General features: G+C 41.5%; 1 protein-coding gene across 1 annotated transcript in view; it reads left to right on the forward strand.

Annotated features, from left to right (window-relative positions):
• Positions 1–19,353, forward strand: part of LOC147662673 (pepsin A-like) — a 66,496-nt gene that overhangs the window by 41,496 nt on the left and 5,647 nt on the right. The window contains exons 5-7 of the mRNA XM_086950991.1: positions 2,431–2,547; positions 7,566–7,710; positions 17,874–17,972. Of these exons, the coding sequence (XP_086807117.1) occupies positions 2,431–2,547; positions 7,566–7,710; positions 17,874–17,972 (361 nt within the window). The remainder of the gene's footprint in view (positions 1–2,430; positions 2,548–7,565; positions 7,711–17,873; positions 17,973–19,353) is intronic.

Here is a 19,353-nt window from a genome sequence, read left to right on the forward strand (position 1 = left end):
AAGCAGAACTCTTTTCAAGACAATCAAGCATTGATAAACCCCCTGCTGGAACCACCTATTCACCACAAAATATCCAACAGCACATCAATGACACCAAGTCTGCTTCAACTCTTATGTCCGGTCCCTCGCACTGGTCAACCTTCAAAGCTCTTTACACTGATATACTCAACCCCTCAGAGCAACTTCTTATGAAAATTATATAATCCCCTCATCCTTCATCAAAGCTGTCTCTGGAGAGGCTCTCTCACCTTTGCTCACCATTGTCGATGCCTCCCTCACTCCAGGCATCTTCGCAGATGCACTCAAGACACATTAAAGAATCCTACACTGGACCCGATGACCCTACCATCTACCAACCCATCACTCACATAGTGTTCATCAGCAAGATCATTGTAAAAACAGTATCAGGCACATGCATCAACCATTTTTGCAAGCGCAAACAGTGCGATTCGCAAAAATCAGCAGTTTGTGCTCGCAAATAGGGCTTCTGCGATGCATTAACCTGTCAGGCTCTTGCAATTTTAAGAAATTGCAAATTATTGAGATTTCTTAATTTGCAATTGCATTTAAGGAATTGCAAACTACGTTTCCTAAAATGCAAGGCATGATGGAATCGAAAATTGTGATTTTTCTAATAGGAGGCGCAAATTACCATCAATTTCTATTTGATGGTAATTTGTAAAAACTTTGAAAAATACACTAACGTGCATTTTTCAAAGTTGTAGGTTACACACACACATGCCCTTGGGGCATGTGTGTGCGCAACATGTGTGCACAGATCAATTTCGGGGGTGCAACAGGGTAACCTTTTGACACCCTTGCACCCTAGAATTTGCATGCGCAATTTCGAGTACCTTTTGGTACTCCCAAATTGCGCTTGCAATCTCCCATTCATTCCTATGGGCCTTCAGGCATCTAAGGAATGAAATGAGAAGGCATTCCTTAATTGCGACTCGCAATTTGAGACTCGCAATTAAGGAATGTTTGGGAATCGCTAATTTTATAGCGATTCCTACATGCATAGGCTTTTGCAATTCCTTAATTGCAATTCCTTAATAATCGCAATGAAGGAATCGCAAAAGCCTGCATTGATGTATTTGCCTGTATATGTTCAACTCCAATATCACATTAATGGTAACAATCTCCTGCAGTGCTGTTGGAAATTACCATAATTTGTACAGTATTTCCTCAGATTTTTGCCATACAAGTTTTTGTTAGCCGTAGAACTCTGTGCACATTACCCCTGCTAACCTGAGGTAAAGTGTTGTGCTCCACTCCGCCCTTAAACATGAAGAAATTGGCATCTCTGATTAGTATATTTAAGTACCTTAGTATATAAAAACAGGGTGCAACCGGGGCTTGTAGGTTAAGTGTCACAATTGGACTGCAGCACCCATTGTGCCATCCACAACAGTGAAAATATATGACCCCCCTTCTACTAGACCATCACTCACATAGTGTTCATCAGCAAGATCCTTGTAAAAACAGTATCAGGCACAAGCATCAACCATTTTTACAAGCGCAAACGGTGCGATTCGCAAAAATCGGCAGTTTGCTCCCGCAAAAAGGGATTCTGCGATGCATTATCCAGTCAGCCCCTCGCAAATTAAGAAATCGCAAATTATTGAGATTTCTTAATTTGTAAATGCATTTAAGGAATTGCAAATTGCGATTCCTTAAATGCAATCATGATGGAATCGGAAATTGTGATTTTGCTAATAGGGGGCGCAAATTACCATCAATTTCTACTTAACAATAATTCGCAAAAACATTGAAAAATGCACTACAGTGCATGTTTCAAAGTTGTAGGTTACACACACTTGCCCTTGGGGCATGTGTATGCACAACATGTGTGCACAGATCAATTTCAGGGGTGCAACAGGGTGTCCTTTTGACACCCCTGCACCCTTGAAATTGCATGCGCAATTTGCGAGTACCTATTGGTACTCGCAAATTACTCATGCAATCTTCGATTAATTCCTATGGGCCTACAGGCCCATAGGAATGAATGGGAAGGCATTCCTTAATTGTGACTCGCAATTTGCGACTTGCAATTAAGGAATGTTTGGGAATCGCTAATTGTAGAGGGGGTTGATAGCAATGGCAGACTTGTGCAGCATAGTGAGATGTCTCCTATGCGTTGCATACGTAGCTGAAATATGAGTTGTGTTTATTAAAGTTGGTGCTGATGTGCTTACAGGGGTGACATACTGGGATGAATCGTGTCGCATGTTTTGAGTGTTGATTAGGTCTCTTTGAAGGAAAAGTGGGACCGGAGGTGCAGTTGTGATGTTTCTTGGTTCTTCGCGTGGCGGTGTGGATGTGCACGACGGAGGTACATCAAAGCACCATGTCTACATGCAAGGTAACTCTGGAAACGTCATCAGTTGATTGTCTTATCGAGCAATGTTCTCTCATTTATCTTCACAGCTATGGAGAAAGTGGAAGTATGGTGACCTTTGGGGCCATTGACCCTTCATACTACTTTGGAAACATCTACTGGGTGCCTGTCTCCAAGGAGGGATACTGGCAGATCACTATGGAAAGGTACTCAAATGAAAGCATGAATGAATGAATGGATGCTTTATCCTGCTGTTAGTTAAGAATACAAAATAAATCAAACGGCAAAAAAGGCATATTTTAAATTATGAAACACAAACAGCGGGATCTCGGGAAAATGTAAACCCAGTACAGCACTGGCCCAACACATTACAGACAACACATTGGGTGTATTAAATTAACTTAAAAAGATTCAAATACTAGTAAATATACCTCCTTCCTGGAAATAGCCCAGAACTGCGCTATTGAACTAAAAAACCTAGGGCCTCATTTATGAGAAATGACGCACCGCCGCGTGAAAGCAGCGATGCGTCACTTCTTAGTGCGCACTCCTTGCGACATGATTGATGCGTCATATTTACAGTATGACGCATCATGTCGCAAGGAGTTACAGATACGTCAATATTTCTGACGTATCTGTAAGCGCAAAAGTGACGCATTGCTGGAGTGTGTCACAAAAGTGACGCAACTCCAGCAATGCGTCCTTTCACATGGGGAAAGCCCCATGTGAAAGGGCTTGCATCAGTCTTACGCCTGCTGTGAGGCAGGCGCAAGATTTTGACGCAACAGCGTCCTAAAAGTGACGCAGCGAAATCTCATAGATTTCACTGCGTCACTATTACGAGGCTTTTTGCGGGGGAACGCCCCCTCTGCATACATTATACCTGACTCCAGGTATAATGTAGCGCAGGGGTTTACAAAGGGACGCATCTGCTTAGATGCGTCACTTTGTAAATAGTGCGCAACAGGAGGCATGTTTTACGCAGCCGGTGCGTCACTTTTTGTGAAGCGCAAAACTGACGCAAGGCCTCATAAATGAGGCCCCTAGACTTTATTAGGAATTGCTCAAAAGCCATTAAAATTGAGAGGAAAGCCTGGGGAAAGTGCCCACCAGAATACGAAATGGTTAGATAGGTAGTGTTGACACTAACAATCAGTTCAGTTGGCAGCTGTGATTGTGACATTAAAGGAAACCACATGTTTGAAAAACAATGGCTTGCTTTCATGGAGTTCGTACTGAAGAAAAACAGAAAAAATCTCTTTGCAGTGCTAAAAACAAAATAGTAAACGATTCATTTCTATATTCACTGTTTCTACAAGACATACAATTAAATGCTTGTTGATTCATCATAATTTTGAGGTATGCTAGTCCTTACACATGGCAATCCAAGGTGTCTAGGGGACGCGGAATGATACACCAAAGCCGGTGATTGTATGTGACCAGAGTAATTCTCTTCTGGTTGTGACCTGATGCTCACTTGCTTGGGTTTTGGCCTTCGGAGGTCTGCAGTAGTCTTGCTAACTGAGAAATTATGATGACAATTCTCCGTGCACAAACTAGAGGCGTGGGTACCAGGTTCAATGTCAGGACATCCTGAAGCTAGAGTGGGGGGTTTCGCCCTAGCTGCATAAGCTACAGCAAGCTCTCATGGGCAGATGAAGAACAAGCATTTGCATGTGCAATATTTCTCGCATTAATAAAGTTTGAGCTATTTGTGTTGCATTATTTAGCAATGTTAATAGCTCAAACTTTAATAATGCGAGAACTATTGCATTGCAAATGCTTGTTTTCTGTGTAAACGCCAAGAGAGGAGAGAAGCTCCTGTCTTGGCTGGGTAAAATTAGTAGTGAATTTAGATACTTAGGAATAACAATAGTAAACAACTTAGAAGATATCCGGAGGACCAATCTTAAGAGGATATCTAAGGAGATCGACCGATTGTTTTTAAGATGGGCAAATCTGCCTCTTACAATATATGGTAGGGTCAATCTAGTAAAAATGGTTATTTTGCCAAAGCTGACCTACCTTTTTAGCACAATTCCCCTCGAGTTTCCACATGAAGATATAAGTAGAATACAAAGCAAAATAGGAAGTTTAATTTGATCTAACAAAACGGCTTGGCTTTCATGGAAAAAATTAAGACGCAAGCTCCAGAAAGGGGGGCTGGCACTTCCTGATATACTTTGGTATTCCTTTGCTTTTCAGTTTAAAAACATTCGGGCATTGCTTTATACGGCAGAGGGATCTAACTGGGGGAGGATTTTAGGTGAGATGGTTGCTTTTGAAGGGGGTGGAGAGAGATTTTGTATAAGCTTGGTGCGCCCAGATTTTTTTGAAAAGGTTTGTTTGAAGGTTTTGACAGCTTCATTGAACCTGTGGTATAGGGTCAGGAAAGCATGGGGATAGGCTACTATTCTGATTTTGCTCCCATTTGGGATTCACCAAATGTATCCGATTGCTTAAAGGATAGCCTAGTACTCCCCATTAGGAAAGTTGGTCTTCGGATCTGGTCTGATCTGGTATCCGTCGATGGGATTCATCCCTGGGAGGTCTTAAGGCTAAAATAGGAGACTCTCTCTCAAGATTTAAATATTTACAACTGGCCTCATGGTTCACTGCAGAAAAATCCAACATAGGTGGACATTGGGAAATCAAGCTTCAATGCCAGAATACTCACCTCATAAAAAAGGAGGTTGGCATCTGGTATAGGAAGATTCTGGAAGCGGATGAAACAGCTGTCCCACTACAACACGCAGTTTGGAACTCGTCCGCCTTGGAGACCATGGCTGCCGAACTGTTTGAACCCTCTCTGCAGATGTCATACAAAAAGTGGTTAAACCTGCATCCTTAAAAAAGAACCACTTTTACTTAATTAATAGGCTATATTACACCCCCAAGAAAATCGCTAAATTTGCTCTTCTTACATCCTCAAAATGCCCTAAATGCGATTCTACCCAAGCCGATGATACATATATTCTTTGAATGTGGGGCTTTAAAAGTGTTTTGGCCGAATGTGGACTGTGCGCTTGATGCTATTTTTAAGGCCAATTTTAAGCTGCATTTATCCATGGTAATATTCGGTGTTGATAACAATCCCCCGACCATATTGTCTGTAGCACAAAAAGGTTTACTAATGTATCTGATTCTTATTGCCCGAAGAGAGATCTGTAGACTATGGAAGGATCCATCCCCCCCACTTTATGAGAATTGCCTGCGGGCTGCTCTGGCTCAGCTGGACTTGGGGCATGGGCGTAACATCTGGGTCCAGCTTCTAGACTGGGGCAAAGAGATGAGGCTGAGTTAAGATCTAAGTCCAATGATTACACCAGGCTTTGTACAAAGAATCTGGCCTGGTCAGGCCTATAGCCAATGCAATAGCAGGAACCCTGGGTGTTTAAGATAGAAGGTCGGTTTCTTGCTTATATTTGCAGATGCTTTATAGTGAGATGAGGACTAAAAAAAAAAAGAAAATTAAAAAGACAGCAGAGAAGCTATTAAATGCCTATTTGTGTGTTACTGAGTGGTAATAATTCATCAGCGTAGAGAATACTTGACAGTTGTTGTCCACCCAACTCGAGCGTGTGCTGCCAGCTCATCTAACTCTGTTGAGAGATCTGCACTATATAAACAAGAGTGGTTCAACACGCAGACTTGCTTTAAGCCCGTTGATGATCGAACTTTCTCTGATACATGAGTACCATCCCAATCTTCATCTTAACCGACATGTCAAGTATATTATATAGTTAGCTGTAGATTTTTGGCCCTAGCTAAGGCATAGTTCTCATCTGGTGTTCTTACCCAGAAGAGCTTGCAAACATCAAACTTTGGCTAAAAACACACATTCTCCTCACATTTCTGGAAGGCAATCTTCTGGCATCTGAGGGGATCCATAAACTTCCTACACTTATCATTCCTCCAAGTCTCCAAATCAAAATGATACATCCCTTGTGTGGCTGGGCTTAGTGCCAATGGCAGGAAAGGGCCCAAAATGTTACATGACTACTTTAAATTTTCCAGTGAAAATTAAAACCAACCCATTTTATTTTACGATTTTAGTGGGTGTAGGTGTTCGGCCCTAGCTCAGCCGGCACCTAGGGAAACCAGCCGAAGCAGTCTGGAAACAAGACACCCATGGAATTCCACCATGGCATGACTTGCGTGGCTCGCACCAGGCTTTCTCACCCAGAAGCCCTTTGGCTAAAAACATATATGTTCCCCATTTTTCCGTAACTGAACGCTCTGGAATCTGTGGGGATTCATACCTTTCCTACCGTCCAGTGTTCCCCCACATCACCCAATATAAAATGTACCTCACTTCTGTGGGTGGGTCTGGCGCCCATATTGGGAACGGGCCCAAAGCACAACTTAGACACCTCACATTTTTCAATGGAAGCCAACCCTCTTTTGCAATCTGGGTAGCTGTGGATTCTGGGAAGTAGTTCAGCCAGTCTTTTCAGGTATAGGAGTTTTCTCCCTAAACCCTATTTCTTTGAAATTATAGTTCTTTTGTTGCCAGCTTTCAAAGCTAATATTTAGTAGAAATACTTTTCAGGACAGTGTCTGCTTGTTACTTCCACGGGCCACTGACAGATATGGTTGACGAAGGGGAACCTTGTGAAATAGAGGCCAAGCTTAAAGACACACATGCGTGTATGATCATACAAGGGTGCTGTGTACACAGATGATCTATTTACAGTAACACGTTAAACTTCCCAGTGAAAACCTAGTGACCCAGCAGAGTTTGTTTCTGTATCTGATTATTAGGGAATGCAGTGTAGGAGGAGGGTTAACATTCTCAAATATGAATTGTAGGCTTGAGCCCTTTTCATCAGATCTCAAACCCTACAGAAGATTAATTGTTTGAGGTTAGGATATAAAACAAATCTGGAGATAGTCTGAGACAGACTGAAATCATTACTAAGTATTACAACTAGAAAACAAAACAGGATATAACAGGTTCTGCCAAGACACCTGTTACTGGATGAGTTGATGGTATATATATATGATACTGTTTGAAATGTGTATGTACATGAGGTGTTTTATTATGTGACTTTATGTCCAGTGAGAAGCCCAGATCAGGTAATGGTGCCTCCCATACGAAGATGAGAAGCTCTGAAGATGGTAGATCTGTTTCTCACAATTGAGACTTGAGAGCACTTGAGTTAGTTTTAAATTTGCCTCTTGAGAGCTTACATTGATATTAGTCTCTTGCTTCCAACCTCAGCGTCTCCGTGAATGGAAACATTATCGCCTGCGATGGAGGATGTCAAGCTATGGTGGACTCGGGAACAACTATGATTGCTGGTCCCAAATCTGGAATTATAAATATCCTCAATGTTATTGGAGCATTCTTGGACTCTAATCGGGAGGTAAGTGACAATAGCTTCCTCTTTCAGGTGTAGAACCAAAGAATTAACAAACTTTTCAGCTGGAAGCAATTGTTTCATACAATGATGGCCAACCCCTAAATTTAAACAGATTAACAATCAATCCGTCAATGAAAAAAGATAAATCAATCAGAAACATCACTATAACATTGATTTTTTAATACAGTTAAACTGACCTGTTAAAAGCCATATTCCATCTATATATACAAAGTTCATTTCTACTGAATTGCAAAGCTGATCCAGTGATTTAGTATTCAACTATATTATTGTAATATAGTCCCTGATGTCCATAAAAGCTAAACGTATATGCAGAAAATGGCATTCGCATCCAGCATTTTGGTAATGAGTGTTCTAGACAGTTTCTAAGTCTAATAATTTCTCAATAAATGTTTCATACTGCAAAACAATCTAGGGCACAACAAATTCACTAGAAATGTCCCACAATTCTAGATCCCAGTAGCTTTATGGAAGAGCACAAACATTTCCAACTTGATATTTAATGCAGTCGGGGAATCACAAAGGTATACCCAATTTATGCCGGCTGAAATTCACAAAAGGATTCCTTACAGGTACAATAACTACAGAGAAATCAGCAGTCTTAAACCCTACTCAAAACATAGGAAGTGAACTTGCCAAAGCATGGTTTGCCTTGGAAGTTGGGGAAAACTCAGCTGCTTGTAGGGCTGTGGAAATTCGCAAATTCTTATACATTACTCTACTATCCAACAAGTGCTTAGAGAATATAGCAGAATAGGGGTTGCTTACTATAGTTACCCCCACTTTTTGCTGGTGTTTCGCTGTTTCTTTACTTTACTTTGGATGTGGCCCTGCTAATCAAGACCCCAGCCTAGCTGCTTACTCTCTAAATATGTACTTTAGGTACACTCCAGATTGGTTACTGGGTTATCCTTTTGAGTACTTAGTATATGGTAACCTAGGTACCAATGGCATAGGTACCCCAGAGGCTTACCAGGGGCTGCAGCATGTATTGTGCCACCCCTGGGAATCCTTCCAACATGACACCACAGGTCTGCTACTGCAGCCTGGGTAAGGTGGTGCATGCACCCCTTACTAAGATATAGGTTACCTATATCTACCTTTAATCACTGACACATATAAATCAGTCACTCCTATGGCAGGCCTTATCAAGTCAAGAAAAACTTTATTCGGTTCATTTCAAAAACCACTAAAGTACAAAAACAAGCAAGACGGTCCACAAGGCACCAGGCAGCATAATGACATAAAAATACAGTATAAAAGGGAGGGAGTGCCTTATCAATCCTCAAGGCAGAGTGCTTGGTTTTGTGTGAGAGGGTGCCCATGCATGAGCAGGAACCCTCTGCAACTTTCTGAATCTTTTCTCTGAGGCTGTTCTGTGATGCTGTCAGACCATATAATCTTAAGTGCATTATAACCTCGCTGTAAATATTTACTTTGGAATGGCTGCATGAAAACATGTCGTGTTTGGTGTCAAACACTTTGGAATCCTACCTCCGCCAGTCCTGGCGGCGGGGGTAGAATTTCACCCTTCAAGAGGGAGAGACATGTACACACTGGCCTGACCAGTAATATTTTAAAAGAACTCTAGCATCACAAAATGGATGCCGCTGCCACAGACACAGGTCTGACCTCCTGCTGCTGGATGAAACTCTGGCAGGGGAGGCCTGGACAATATGTTTCCTGTCACAAGGAGGTGTAGCCACCTTCCAGCTGAGCTGCCCTTCTCTTGAATCCCTCAGACATCAGGCTGCTGCTGAGGCTGCTGGGAATGCTAGTGGCACCCATAACATTTATTGGGATGATGGACTCCTGTATTCAGAGACTAGAGACTCCAAGCCTGGTGCAGCCAGGAGATTGGTTATACCGTTGAAATTCAGGGGCTTCCTATTGACACTAACCCATGATATTCCTCTAGCAGGACACCTGGGCCAAAACAAGACTTGGGACAGAATTGTCCCTCACTTTCATTGGCCCCACATGTCTGAAGACACAAATTAGTTGTGTTGCTCCTGTGTCACCTGTCAAGCCAGTGGCAATGCAGGTAGTACTACAAAGACCCCCCTGATGCCACTACCTCTGGAGGCGGTTTCCTTTGAGAGGGTAGGGATTGGCATTTTTGGTCCCATGGATCCTCAGATAGCATCTGGGCACAGATCTATCCTGGTGGTAGTGGACCATGCCACTAGGTACCCAGAGGCACCTGTAGTGGCAAGAGCCCTCTTTGGAGTGTTCTCAAGAGTGGGTTTCCCTAAGGATGTAGTTTCTGACAGAGGTGCAAAGTTTATGTCTAGTTACTTGACTGCAATGTAGAAGGAGTGTAGAATGAATTACAAATTCACCACACCCTATCACCCACAATGCAATGGTTTAGTTAAGAGGTTCAACAAAACCTTAAAGTGTATGTTCAAGTGTCTCCCAGAAAAGCTTAGGCCGAGATGGGACATCCTACTACCCTGCCTTTTATTTGCATACAGGGAGGTTCCCCAGAAGGGGGTTGGTTACAGCCCTTTTAAACTTTTGTTTGGGCATCCTGTCAGAGGTCCATTGTGTCTGGTGAAGGAACCTCTCAAACCCCCTAAGCAGGACATAGTGGACTATGTACTTGGTCTCCGTTCCAGGATGGCTGAGTATATGAAAAAGGCAACCAAAAACCTTGAGTTTAGCCAGGAATTACAAAAAGTCTGGCGTAACCAAAAGGCTGTACTGTCCGTTTACCAGCCAGGACAGAAAGTGTGGGTGTTGGAGCCTGTGGCCCCAGCAGCTCTCCAAGACAAGTGGGGTGGACCCCACACTATTGCTGAACAGAAGGGAGAGGATACCTATTTGGTAGACCTTGGAACTCCCAGGAGTCCCCATAGGGTGCTTCATGCGCCGGGAAACCTACGGGTAGCTGCACGCTTTATAAACTTAAATATAATATAATATAATGTTAACAGACTCAAACCTTATGTTGATAGGGCAGACATGGGCTTGCTCATCGCTACTGATGAGGGACAGGAGGAAGAGAGTGATCCACACCCAGACCTACTCTCACAGAACCCTGATGATGGGTAAGTTGATGCTGTAGCCTTGAGCCTCACTGATCAGCAACACGCTGATTGTAGACAGGTGCTCAATCAGTATAGGAACATGTTCTCTCTGACTCCAAGTCAGACTACCTGGTGCACTCATGAAGTGGACACTGGGGACAGTCTGCTTGTTAAAAAGAAGATATACAGGGAACCTGATCATGTCAGGGACTGTATCAGGACTGAAGTCCAGAAAATGTTGGATTTGGGAGTTATTCAACCCTCAGATATCCCTTGGGCTAGTTCAGTGGTCTTGGTACCTAAACCTCACACCCAGGGTGGTAAGAGAGAGATGAGGTTTTGTGTTGACTACAGGGGTCTCAATGCAGTCACTAGGACTGATGCCCATCCAATCCCAAGCAGATGAGCTTATAGATTTATTGGCCTCAGCCAAATTTCTGAGCACATTTGATCTTACAGCTGGCTACAGGCAGATCATATTAGCTGCTGATGCAAAAGCCAAGCCAGAATTTTCTACCCCTAGTGGGCACTATAAGTTTGTGGTAATGCCCTTTGATTTGAAGAATGCACCTGCCACTTTTCAAAGGTTGGTGGAAAAAAGTCCTAAGAGACCTGGAAGGCTATAGTGCAGCCTATCAAGATGATATTGCTGTCTTTAGCTCCACCTGGGAGGATCACCTGGTTCACCTGAGAAATGTTTTGGAGGCGCTGTAGAAAGCAGTCCTAACTATCAAGGCTACTAAGTGCTAGATAGGGCAGAGTCAGGTTGTGTACCTCGACAACCTTGTAGGTTGAGGCCAGGCTCAACCATTGCAGAGCAAAATCCAGACCATCATGGACTGGGTTGATCCAACTTCCCAGACTCAGGTCAGAGGTTTCTTGGGCCTGACTGGGTATTAAAGAAGGTTTGTCAAGGGGTATGGTTCCATTGTGACACCCCCTGAATGATTAACCGTCTAAAAGAAGGCCAAAGAAAGTTCAGTGGACAGTTAGCTGTCAAAAGGCATTTGATGTCCTGAAGCAGGCCATGTGCACTGCACCAATTCTGCAAAGTCCTAACTACTCCAAAGAATTCATTGTCCAAGCAGATGCATCTGAGTTGGGGGAAGGAGCTGTGCTGTCACAATTGAATGATGAAGGTCAGGACCAGCCAGTAGCTTTTATGAGCAGAAGGCTGCCCCCTAGAGAGAAACGTTGGTCAGCTATTGAGGGGGAGGACTTTGCTGTGGTTTGGGCTCTGAAGAAGATAAGGCCATACTTGTTTGGCACTCACTTCACTGTTCAAACTGACCATAAGCCCCTCTTATGGCTAAAACAGATGATGGGTGAAAACCCCAAACTTTTGAGGTGGTCCATTTTCCTACAGGGGATGGACTATACAGTGGAACATAGACCTGAGAGTAACCATGCAAATGCAGATAGACTCTCCATATATTTCCACTTAGACAACTGGCCAAGGTTAGTTTAGTGTCCCTGCGTTTGGGGGGGTTGTGTAGGAGAGCAGGATCTGCTTTCTATGGTTACCCCCACTTTTTGCTGGTGTTTCACTGTTTTTTTTACTTTAATCTGACTGGTGCCCTGCTATCCAGGACCCTAGCCTAGCAGCTTCCTCTCTAAATTGATTGCATGTACTTTAGGTACACCCCAGTTTGGTTACTGAGGTACCCTTGTGAGTCCCTAGTATATGGTACACTAGGTACTAATGTGATAGGTACCCCCGAGGCCTACCAGGGGCTGAAGCATGTATTATGCCACCCCTGGGAACCCTTTCAAAATGGCACCAGAGGACTGCTACCGCAGCCAGGGTAAGGTGGTGCATGTACCCCTTAGTAAGGTATAGGTTACCTATATCTTCCTTTAATCACTGACACATATAAATCAGTCACTCCTATGGCAGGCCTTATCAATCCTGAAGGCAGAGTGCTTTGTTTTGTATGAGAGGGTGCCCATGCATGAGCAGGACCCCTCTGCAGCTTTCGGGGATCACTGAAATAATATCGACTGACAAAATATCGACTTGCCAAAATATCGTGGACAAAATATCGACAGTCAAAATATCGAGTTTGTATCTACAAACAGGTAAGTACAAAAATATCGAGTACAAAATATCGTTAACAAAAATATAGATGTAAAAAATATCGACTTTATTAAAAACAGTGTTAAATTAAATTAATATTAAATTTTAATTACTAAAATATACTTAAAACGACTTAAATTAAATTATAATAATAAAATAATAAATGAAAATAATAAAAATAATTTTTTTAAATCTTATTTGTTAACCCTGAACCCTAAAAATACCCCTTTACCCAAAAACACAAAACTGACCCTGAACCCTAAAAATACCCCTTTACCCATGACCTGAAAACTGACCCTGAACCCTAAAAATACCCCTTTACCCATGGCCTGAAAACTGACCCTGAACCCTAAAAATACCCCTTTACCCATGGCCTGAAAACTGACCCTGAACCCTAAAAATACCCCTTTACCCATGACCTGAAAACTGACCCTGAACCCTAAAAATACCCCTTTACCCATGGCCTGAAAACTGACCCTGAACCCTAAAAATACCCCTTTACCCATGGCCTGAAAACTGACCCTGAACCCTAAAAATACCCCTTTACCCATGGCCTGAAAACTGACCCTGAACCCTAAAAATACCCCTTTACCCATGACCTGAAAACTGACCCTGAACCCTAAAAATACCCCTTTACCCATGAACTGAAAACTGACCCTGAACCCTAAAAATACCCCTTTACCCAAAATGTATCAATATTATTTAATTACCAATTAATTATTAATTAACAATAACAATAAAGTAAATATATTAGAACATTAGGTGTAATTATTTTAATAATTAATATTATTTTATAAAAATTAATTACTTAAAAATAACACAAAATTATATATATAAAAAATGTACTCTAATTAATGTAATTAACTAATTACAATTAATTAATTAACAATTATTTACTAATACAAAATATATTCAAAATTATATTAATTAATTAACTAATTAATATTAATTAATTATTAATTAATTATTAATTAAAAATATTAACAAACATATATTAATTAATTATTATTATTAAATTACTTCCCACCCTATTCCCCTATAAACCCACAACCCGCTACAGAATTACATTACGCAATTATTATCAAAACAAAATTCATGTAATAAAATATTTAATAACATTAATACACACTATTCACACATATTATTACATAAAAATAGACTATAAAATATTATATATTATTAAAAAATCGATATTTTTGCTATCTATATTTTATACAGTCGATATTACTTCACTTACCTGAAAAACGATATTTTTGTAGTCGATATTATGTCCAGTCGATATTTTGTCCAGTCTATATTTAAAACTCGATATTATGTCCAGTCGATATTTTGGAGTCGATATTTTGTCTCTATACCAGCTTTCGGATCTATTCTCTGAAGCTGTTTTGTGATTCAGCCAGAATATATTCTCTTAAGTGCATTATAACCTTGCGGTAAATGCTAACTTTGGAATGGCTGCATGGAAACATGTCATGTTTGGTATCAAACACTTTGGAATCCTACCCCCACCAGTCCTAAGGCGGGGGAGGAATTCCACCCTTCTAGAGGGAGAAGATATGTACACACTGGTCTGCCCGGTAATAGTTTAAACAAGCCCCAGCATCACAAAATGGATGTTGCAGCCACAGACACGCGTTTGACCTCGAATACGGATGTACGCACAAGACGGAAAAAAAAGAAATTGTGTATCCACAAGCACTCGAATAAATAAATAGAATTAAAACACCACTCATCCGATCGCCAGGAAACTTTGGGAAGTTGTTGAGTACACTCCCGCGAAGGTTTCTGGCATAATTTTGTATGTAAATATCGGCCCCCCAGGGCCCTCATAATCTTTCGAATACTGATGTACGCACCAGACGGAAAAACAAAAAATCGTGAATCCACAAGCACTCAAAGAAATAAATAGAATTAAAACGAGACTTTTAAATGTTTTCCATATTAAAAAGAATAAGTTTCAATAAAAATGACACAATGTAAATTGAAAGTTATCATGACGAGTTTCCTTGAATTTTCTTTCTTCGGAGATCGCAGCAACGTGCGACTGGTAAGCTAGTATTTAGTATATATACCTGATATGGTTCTCCTCTCATTTGGTCATTCACAGATTATAGACTGGTAAAACAAGCTGCTTTACATTCCTTCAAGACTTAGCCTGAAGGCTGCTCTCCACAGCTATCACTAGAATAGCTTTCTATTAAGGTTGTCTTTAACCTACCATCAATAAGACTCATTTGGACTGGTGCAAGGTGCCCATTAGAATAGTGGACAGCATATGCCAGGCCAAATTCTCACAGCTGGGTCTAAACTGAGGTGGTACCGTGACCAAAATAGCAATGAACTGTGATGAGACAGGGGAAATTACCAGTGGCTGAGATTAATCGGGCATTCTATCCATCTTTATTGCCTATTCATCACTGTGTCGCCCTAAGCAGAACTGGTATGCCCGGGCATTGGTCCTCTGCACACTGCACCACTGGAAGCACTGGGCCTGGACATAATTGTAATTACTAAAGTTGTGCTGTCAGCAGTGTAGACAAATGTTGGCTGCGCACGTATAATAGTTCTCAATCTGTTTGTTACTTTATAATGCCCAACTTTTCGTTACTCCACCGCTTAGAAGTCACAATAAAAGAAAGAGATGTCTCCAAATATTCAAGCAATGAAAAGGAGCACACAATTATACACAATTAGTTTGTGAAATACAATCAATGTATCAAAATCCACAAAATCCCAAAAGTATTGAGCAAGGAGTCTTGAAGTGTCTTTTTTCAATGATTCTTTATTTGCTGTCATATGCGATATGCATACATCAGCCCAGTCAACACGTTTCTTCCAACATGGACTTACTCAGGGTTGGGTATATTTTTCAAAAATAGCTGAAACGATCTCCTTTATAGTCCGATATTAACATACGCTGGGATTCCTCGTAGCATCCAGATCATCATAGGTTTAAAGGATAATTGCTTTCATATCCAATCTTCTGTGTTCTTTATTCAAGTTTGAATGTCGTCTCAGGCTTCTTTATGGTTTAAAACCTTCATTCTTTCAAAGATCCTAACAATATATCCTGAACTGATCTGCATTGTACAGATAGGTCAGTCTCTAAACCTTGCCTGCTGCACCCATACCCCTGCTACCAGCACAGTGCTGTTAAAAGCACCAGTTGCAATTTTTGGCCATGAAGCATAACACAATACAATGCCACGCTCAGTACACAGTGCACTTCTGCACCTCACAAGGTGCTGGATACGTGGAAGATAATAAAGGTAGCTTTACAACACTGGCTTTTTGGTGACTCTAATGTCTTTTTTTGTTTCTAGAGACATTGCCAGTTACCTTGGCCTTTTTTAATCTTTCCAGTTCCTTCCTCTTATTTTCCAACATTATTTATCAATATATAGTTAAAGAAATCATTATATTCCAATTGTACTGAGTTGCAAAGCACAAATTAAACTACACTGGGGGGCTAACAAGCCCCTTGCGCCGCCGGCCGAATCACTTTTTCCCATGTTAAAAGTGACGCGCCGTCAGCGCGAGTGGCTTGTAATTAAGCCCCTGGATCTGTTCTTTTCACTGAACAGTAAACCCTCAGCCAACTATAAATGACTTTTGGGCATATTATCAAGGACCGGTGTTAAAATTATCGCCGTTTTATCGGCAGAAAACTGCAGATAAAGCGGCGATAATGGGCTTGATGATACGCCCTTGTTAATTCCCATAGAAGCCCAGGTTCACATCAAACCATGGGCTTCCATGGGAATTAACAAGGGCCTGTTATCAAGCCCATTATCGCTGTTTTATCAGAAGTTTCCTGCCGATAAAACAGCGATAATTTTAACACCGGTCCTTGATAATAGGCCCCTTTGTTCTCTGCAAATCACACACTTTCGAGAACACTTGACATTCCACAGTAGGCTTTTCTCTGTCTCACGCTAGGAAGACAGCATCATTCTTCGTATCTGGATTCTGGGATATTCCTTTGTCTTTTAGATTTGTGACTTTGCAAAAAATGTGCCACTGACAGGGATCCAGGCGTTCCCATGGGGGACATCACTTGGACTGGTCACAGAGGGATGAAATGGCATCAACTGCTGTCGGTGGTGAAAAGCACTTCGGATTATGAGCTCCTTGATGCTATGATAATTCTCAGAGACTATTGGATGGGGTTAATCTGCCACAGTAATATCTGCTTTGACATGCCTGATACCTGCAGAAGAGGCAAAGTGTATCTGACAGCAGAAGGGAATAGGACTTTTCTAAACAACTTAAAGGAATGTATCCAGTTCTACCACTAAGTGTCAACAATGCACTGTGAACAGGAAGGCTCTTGTCAGAGCCATCTCATTCTAACAAGTATACATCTTACTTTTATTAAAATCGTTCCAAAATGTTTTTGGGGTACAGCGTTACTCTCACAGTACTGTGACACCACGGCAGAGTTTATTTGGCCGTGCACAGCTTGGGTATGGACGTCAGGGCTTGGCTTGCCCAACCCAGCCGTGGGCACCCAACACCCTACTCTGCATAAGGTGAGTACTTATATAAGAGACCCCCATCCAGCTTTACTGATTTTGCGACAATCTGACAGCATGTCAGTTCAGAAGATGTAACCAACTTGCTGTCACTGGTATGGATCCTATTTATGTCTAACAGTTTCCCACTGGTACATATTGATGAATTCAGAAGCCACTACTTTTCCCTCAAGCCAGACAGAGCTCCATGTGTTTTCACCAGTGCCAGACTATACCCAGGGCCTCCAGGGCCCGATGGAACCACCTGATCTCTATAGAAACTGAGTCTGAATCTAGGATTTAAAAGCAAAGAGGCTATTATACTAGAAGCTGACCCTTGTTTCGTGATGGCCAGCACATTTCTCAATTCCATGTTTGATGCCAGCAGTTATATACATTTTAAGTGCATCTGACTTGCCATTTCTAAACAACAATTATTAACTTTACCTTTCTGTTGCCACAAGATATCTATGATATTTGCTTCTTACTTATGATAAAATGTTCTCTCTTCTTCTTAAACTTTAGTATAGTGTTGACTGTTACACTATTAGTGATTTACCAGACTTGTATTTCACTATCAACGGGAAGCCATTCAACGTGCCTGCCAGAGCCTACATCAACCAGGTAGGTGATAGTCAAGCTCTTTCCGTCCTTTGAATCTCCTTACACCACTCTTCTCTCAGACAGGCTGGTCCACAGCTCACATAACATGGCTGCTTTCTCCCAAATCTATCCAAAGTTGTTACCATCTTTGTCTCTTTCCAATGCTCTTTGGTTAATCCCATCACACATTCCTGTTCTTTCTCCTGCCTGCTATTTTCTGTGTCTCCTTTTTCACATATCCTTCTATCTGTGGTGTCTCATCTTACCTCTCTCTTCTGTTTAGTAAATCTGTGTTCTTTGTCATCTTACAACTATGCTGCTTCTCCTCCATCTCTTTCCATGCTGCCCTCTCCCACTCCTTTGTTCTCTGTTAATTCTCCTATCTCACTCTTCTGTTTTGGTTTTTCCCATGTCTTTCTGTGCTGTCCCCTCCAATCTCTGTTTGTGTCTCTCCTTTCTCCTTCTATCTTAATGCTCTATTTTTCCTATATCGATATTCCTTCCTCTAAAATTTCTGTTTTACATCTCCTCCCTCTATTCTTTCTCTACTTTCTCTCTTTTCTGCTGTTTCTATATCTTGGTTTTTGTTTGTTTCCTTCTATATCTCGGTTCTTCCACTCTTCTCATTGCATTATTAGTGAAATCTCTCTGTATCTTGTCCGGATCCTCCTATCTTTTTGGTCTGTCTCTACACATAGCCCTGTTTTCTCTGCTTCATCTCTGTGTTGTCATCACCCTGTGTTCATTATCATCATATCTCTGTGTTTTGTAGTTACCATCTCTGCACTGTCTTCTTCCAATGCTCTCTGTTTTCCCCGTCCTACATCAAAGTTCTTTCTTCTCTTTTATGTCTTCTCTGTCACTGTTTACCTCTGCTCTATCTCAACACTTGTCTCGTCTCATAACTGTGCTGTCTTCTGCCACTGTCCTCTGTTGTGTATGTTTTTATCTTTATTTTATTATTGTTCCCATGTCTGTACTCTGTACTTCCAGTTCTCTTTGCCTGGTCCCCTCATCTATGCTTGTTCATTTTCCTGTCATCTCTATGTTCTGCATTCTGCTATCTCTTGTATGCCTTCTCCCTTCTCTGTCTCATCCATTCTCTCTTCTCTGTGTAATCTCTCTTTCAGCTATATTGTTTTATACCTCTATTTCATCATCTTAAATATCTTTCTGTGCTGCCCCCTTCTGTGCCTTTGTTCTTCCTTCTAGCTCCAAGTTTTGTTCATCCTGACATCACTTCTTCCTCCTACCATAATTCTATAATTTCTTCTAATTCCCTATTCTCTTCCCCATCTCAATTGTTTTCTCAAGTGTCTGTTTTATTTCTCCTCATGTTTCTTCATTGCATCTCTTCCTAAATCTCAATTGTGTTTCCTCTGTTTTGTCTCATTCCATCCCT

The sequence above is a fragment of the Lissotriton vulgaris genome, unplaced genomic scaffold (genome assembly GCF_964263255.1).
Source record: "Lissotriton vulgaris unplaced genomic scaffold, aLisVul1.2 SCAFFOLD_275, whole genome shotgun sequence".
Taxonomy (NCBI): Eukaryota; Metazoa; Chordata; class Amphibia; order Caudata; family Salamandridae; genus Lissotriton; species Lissotriton vulgaris.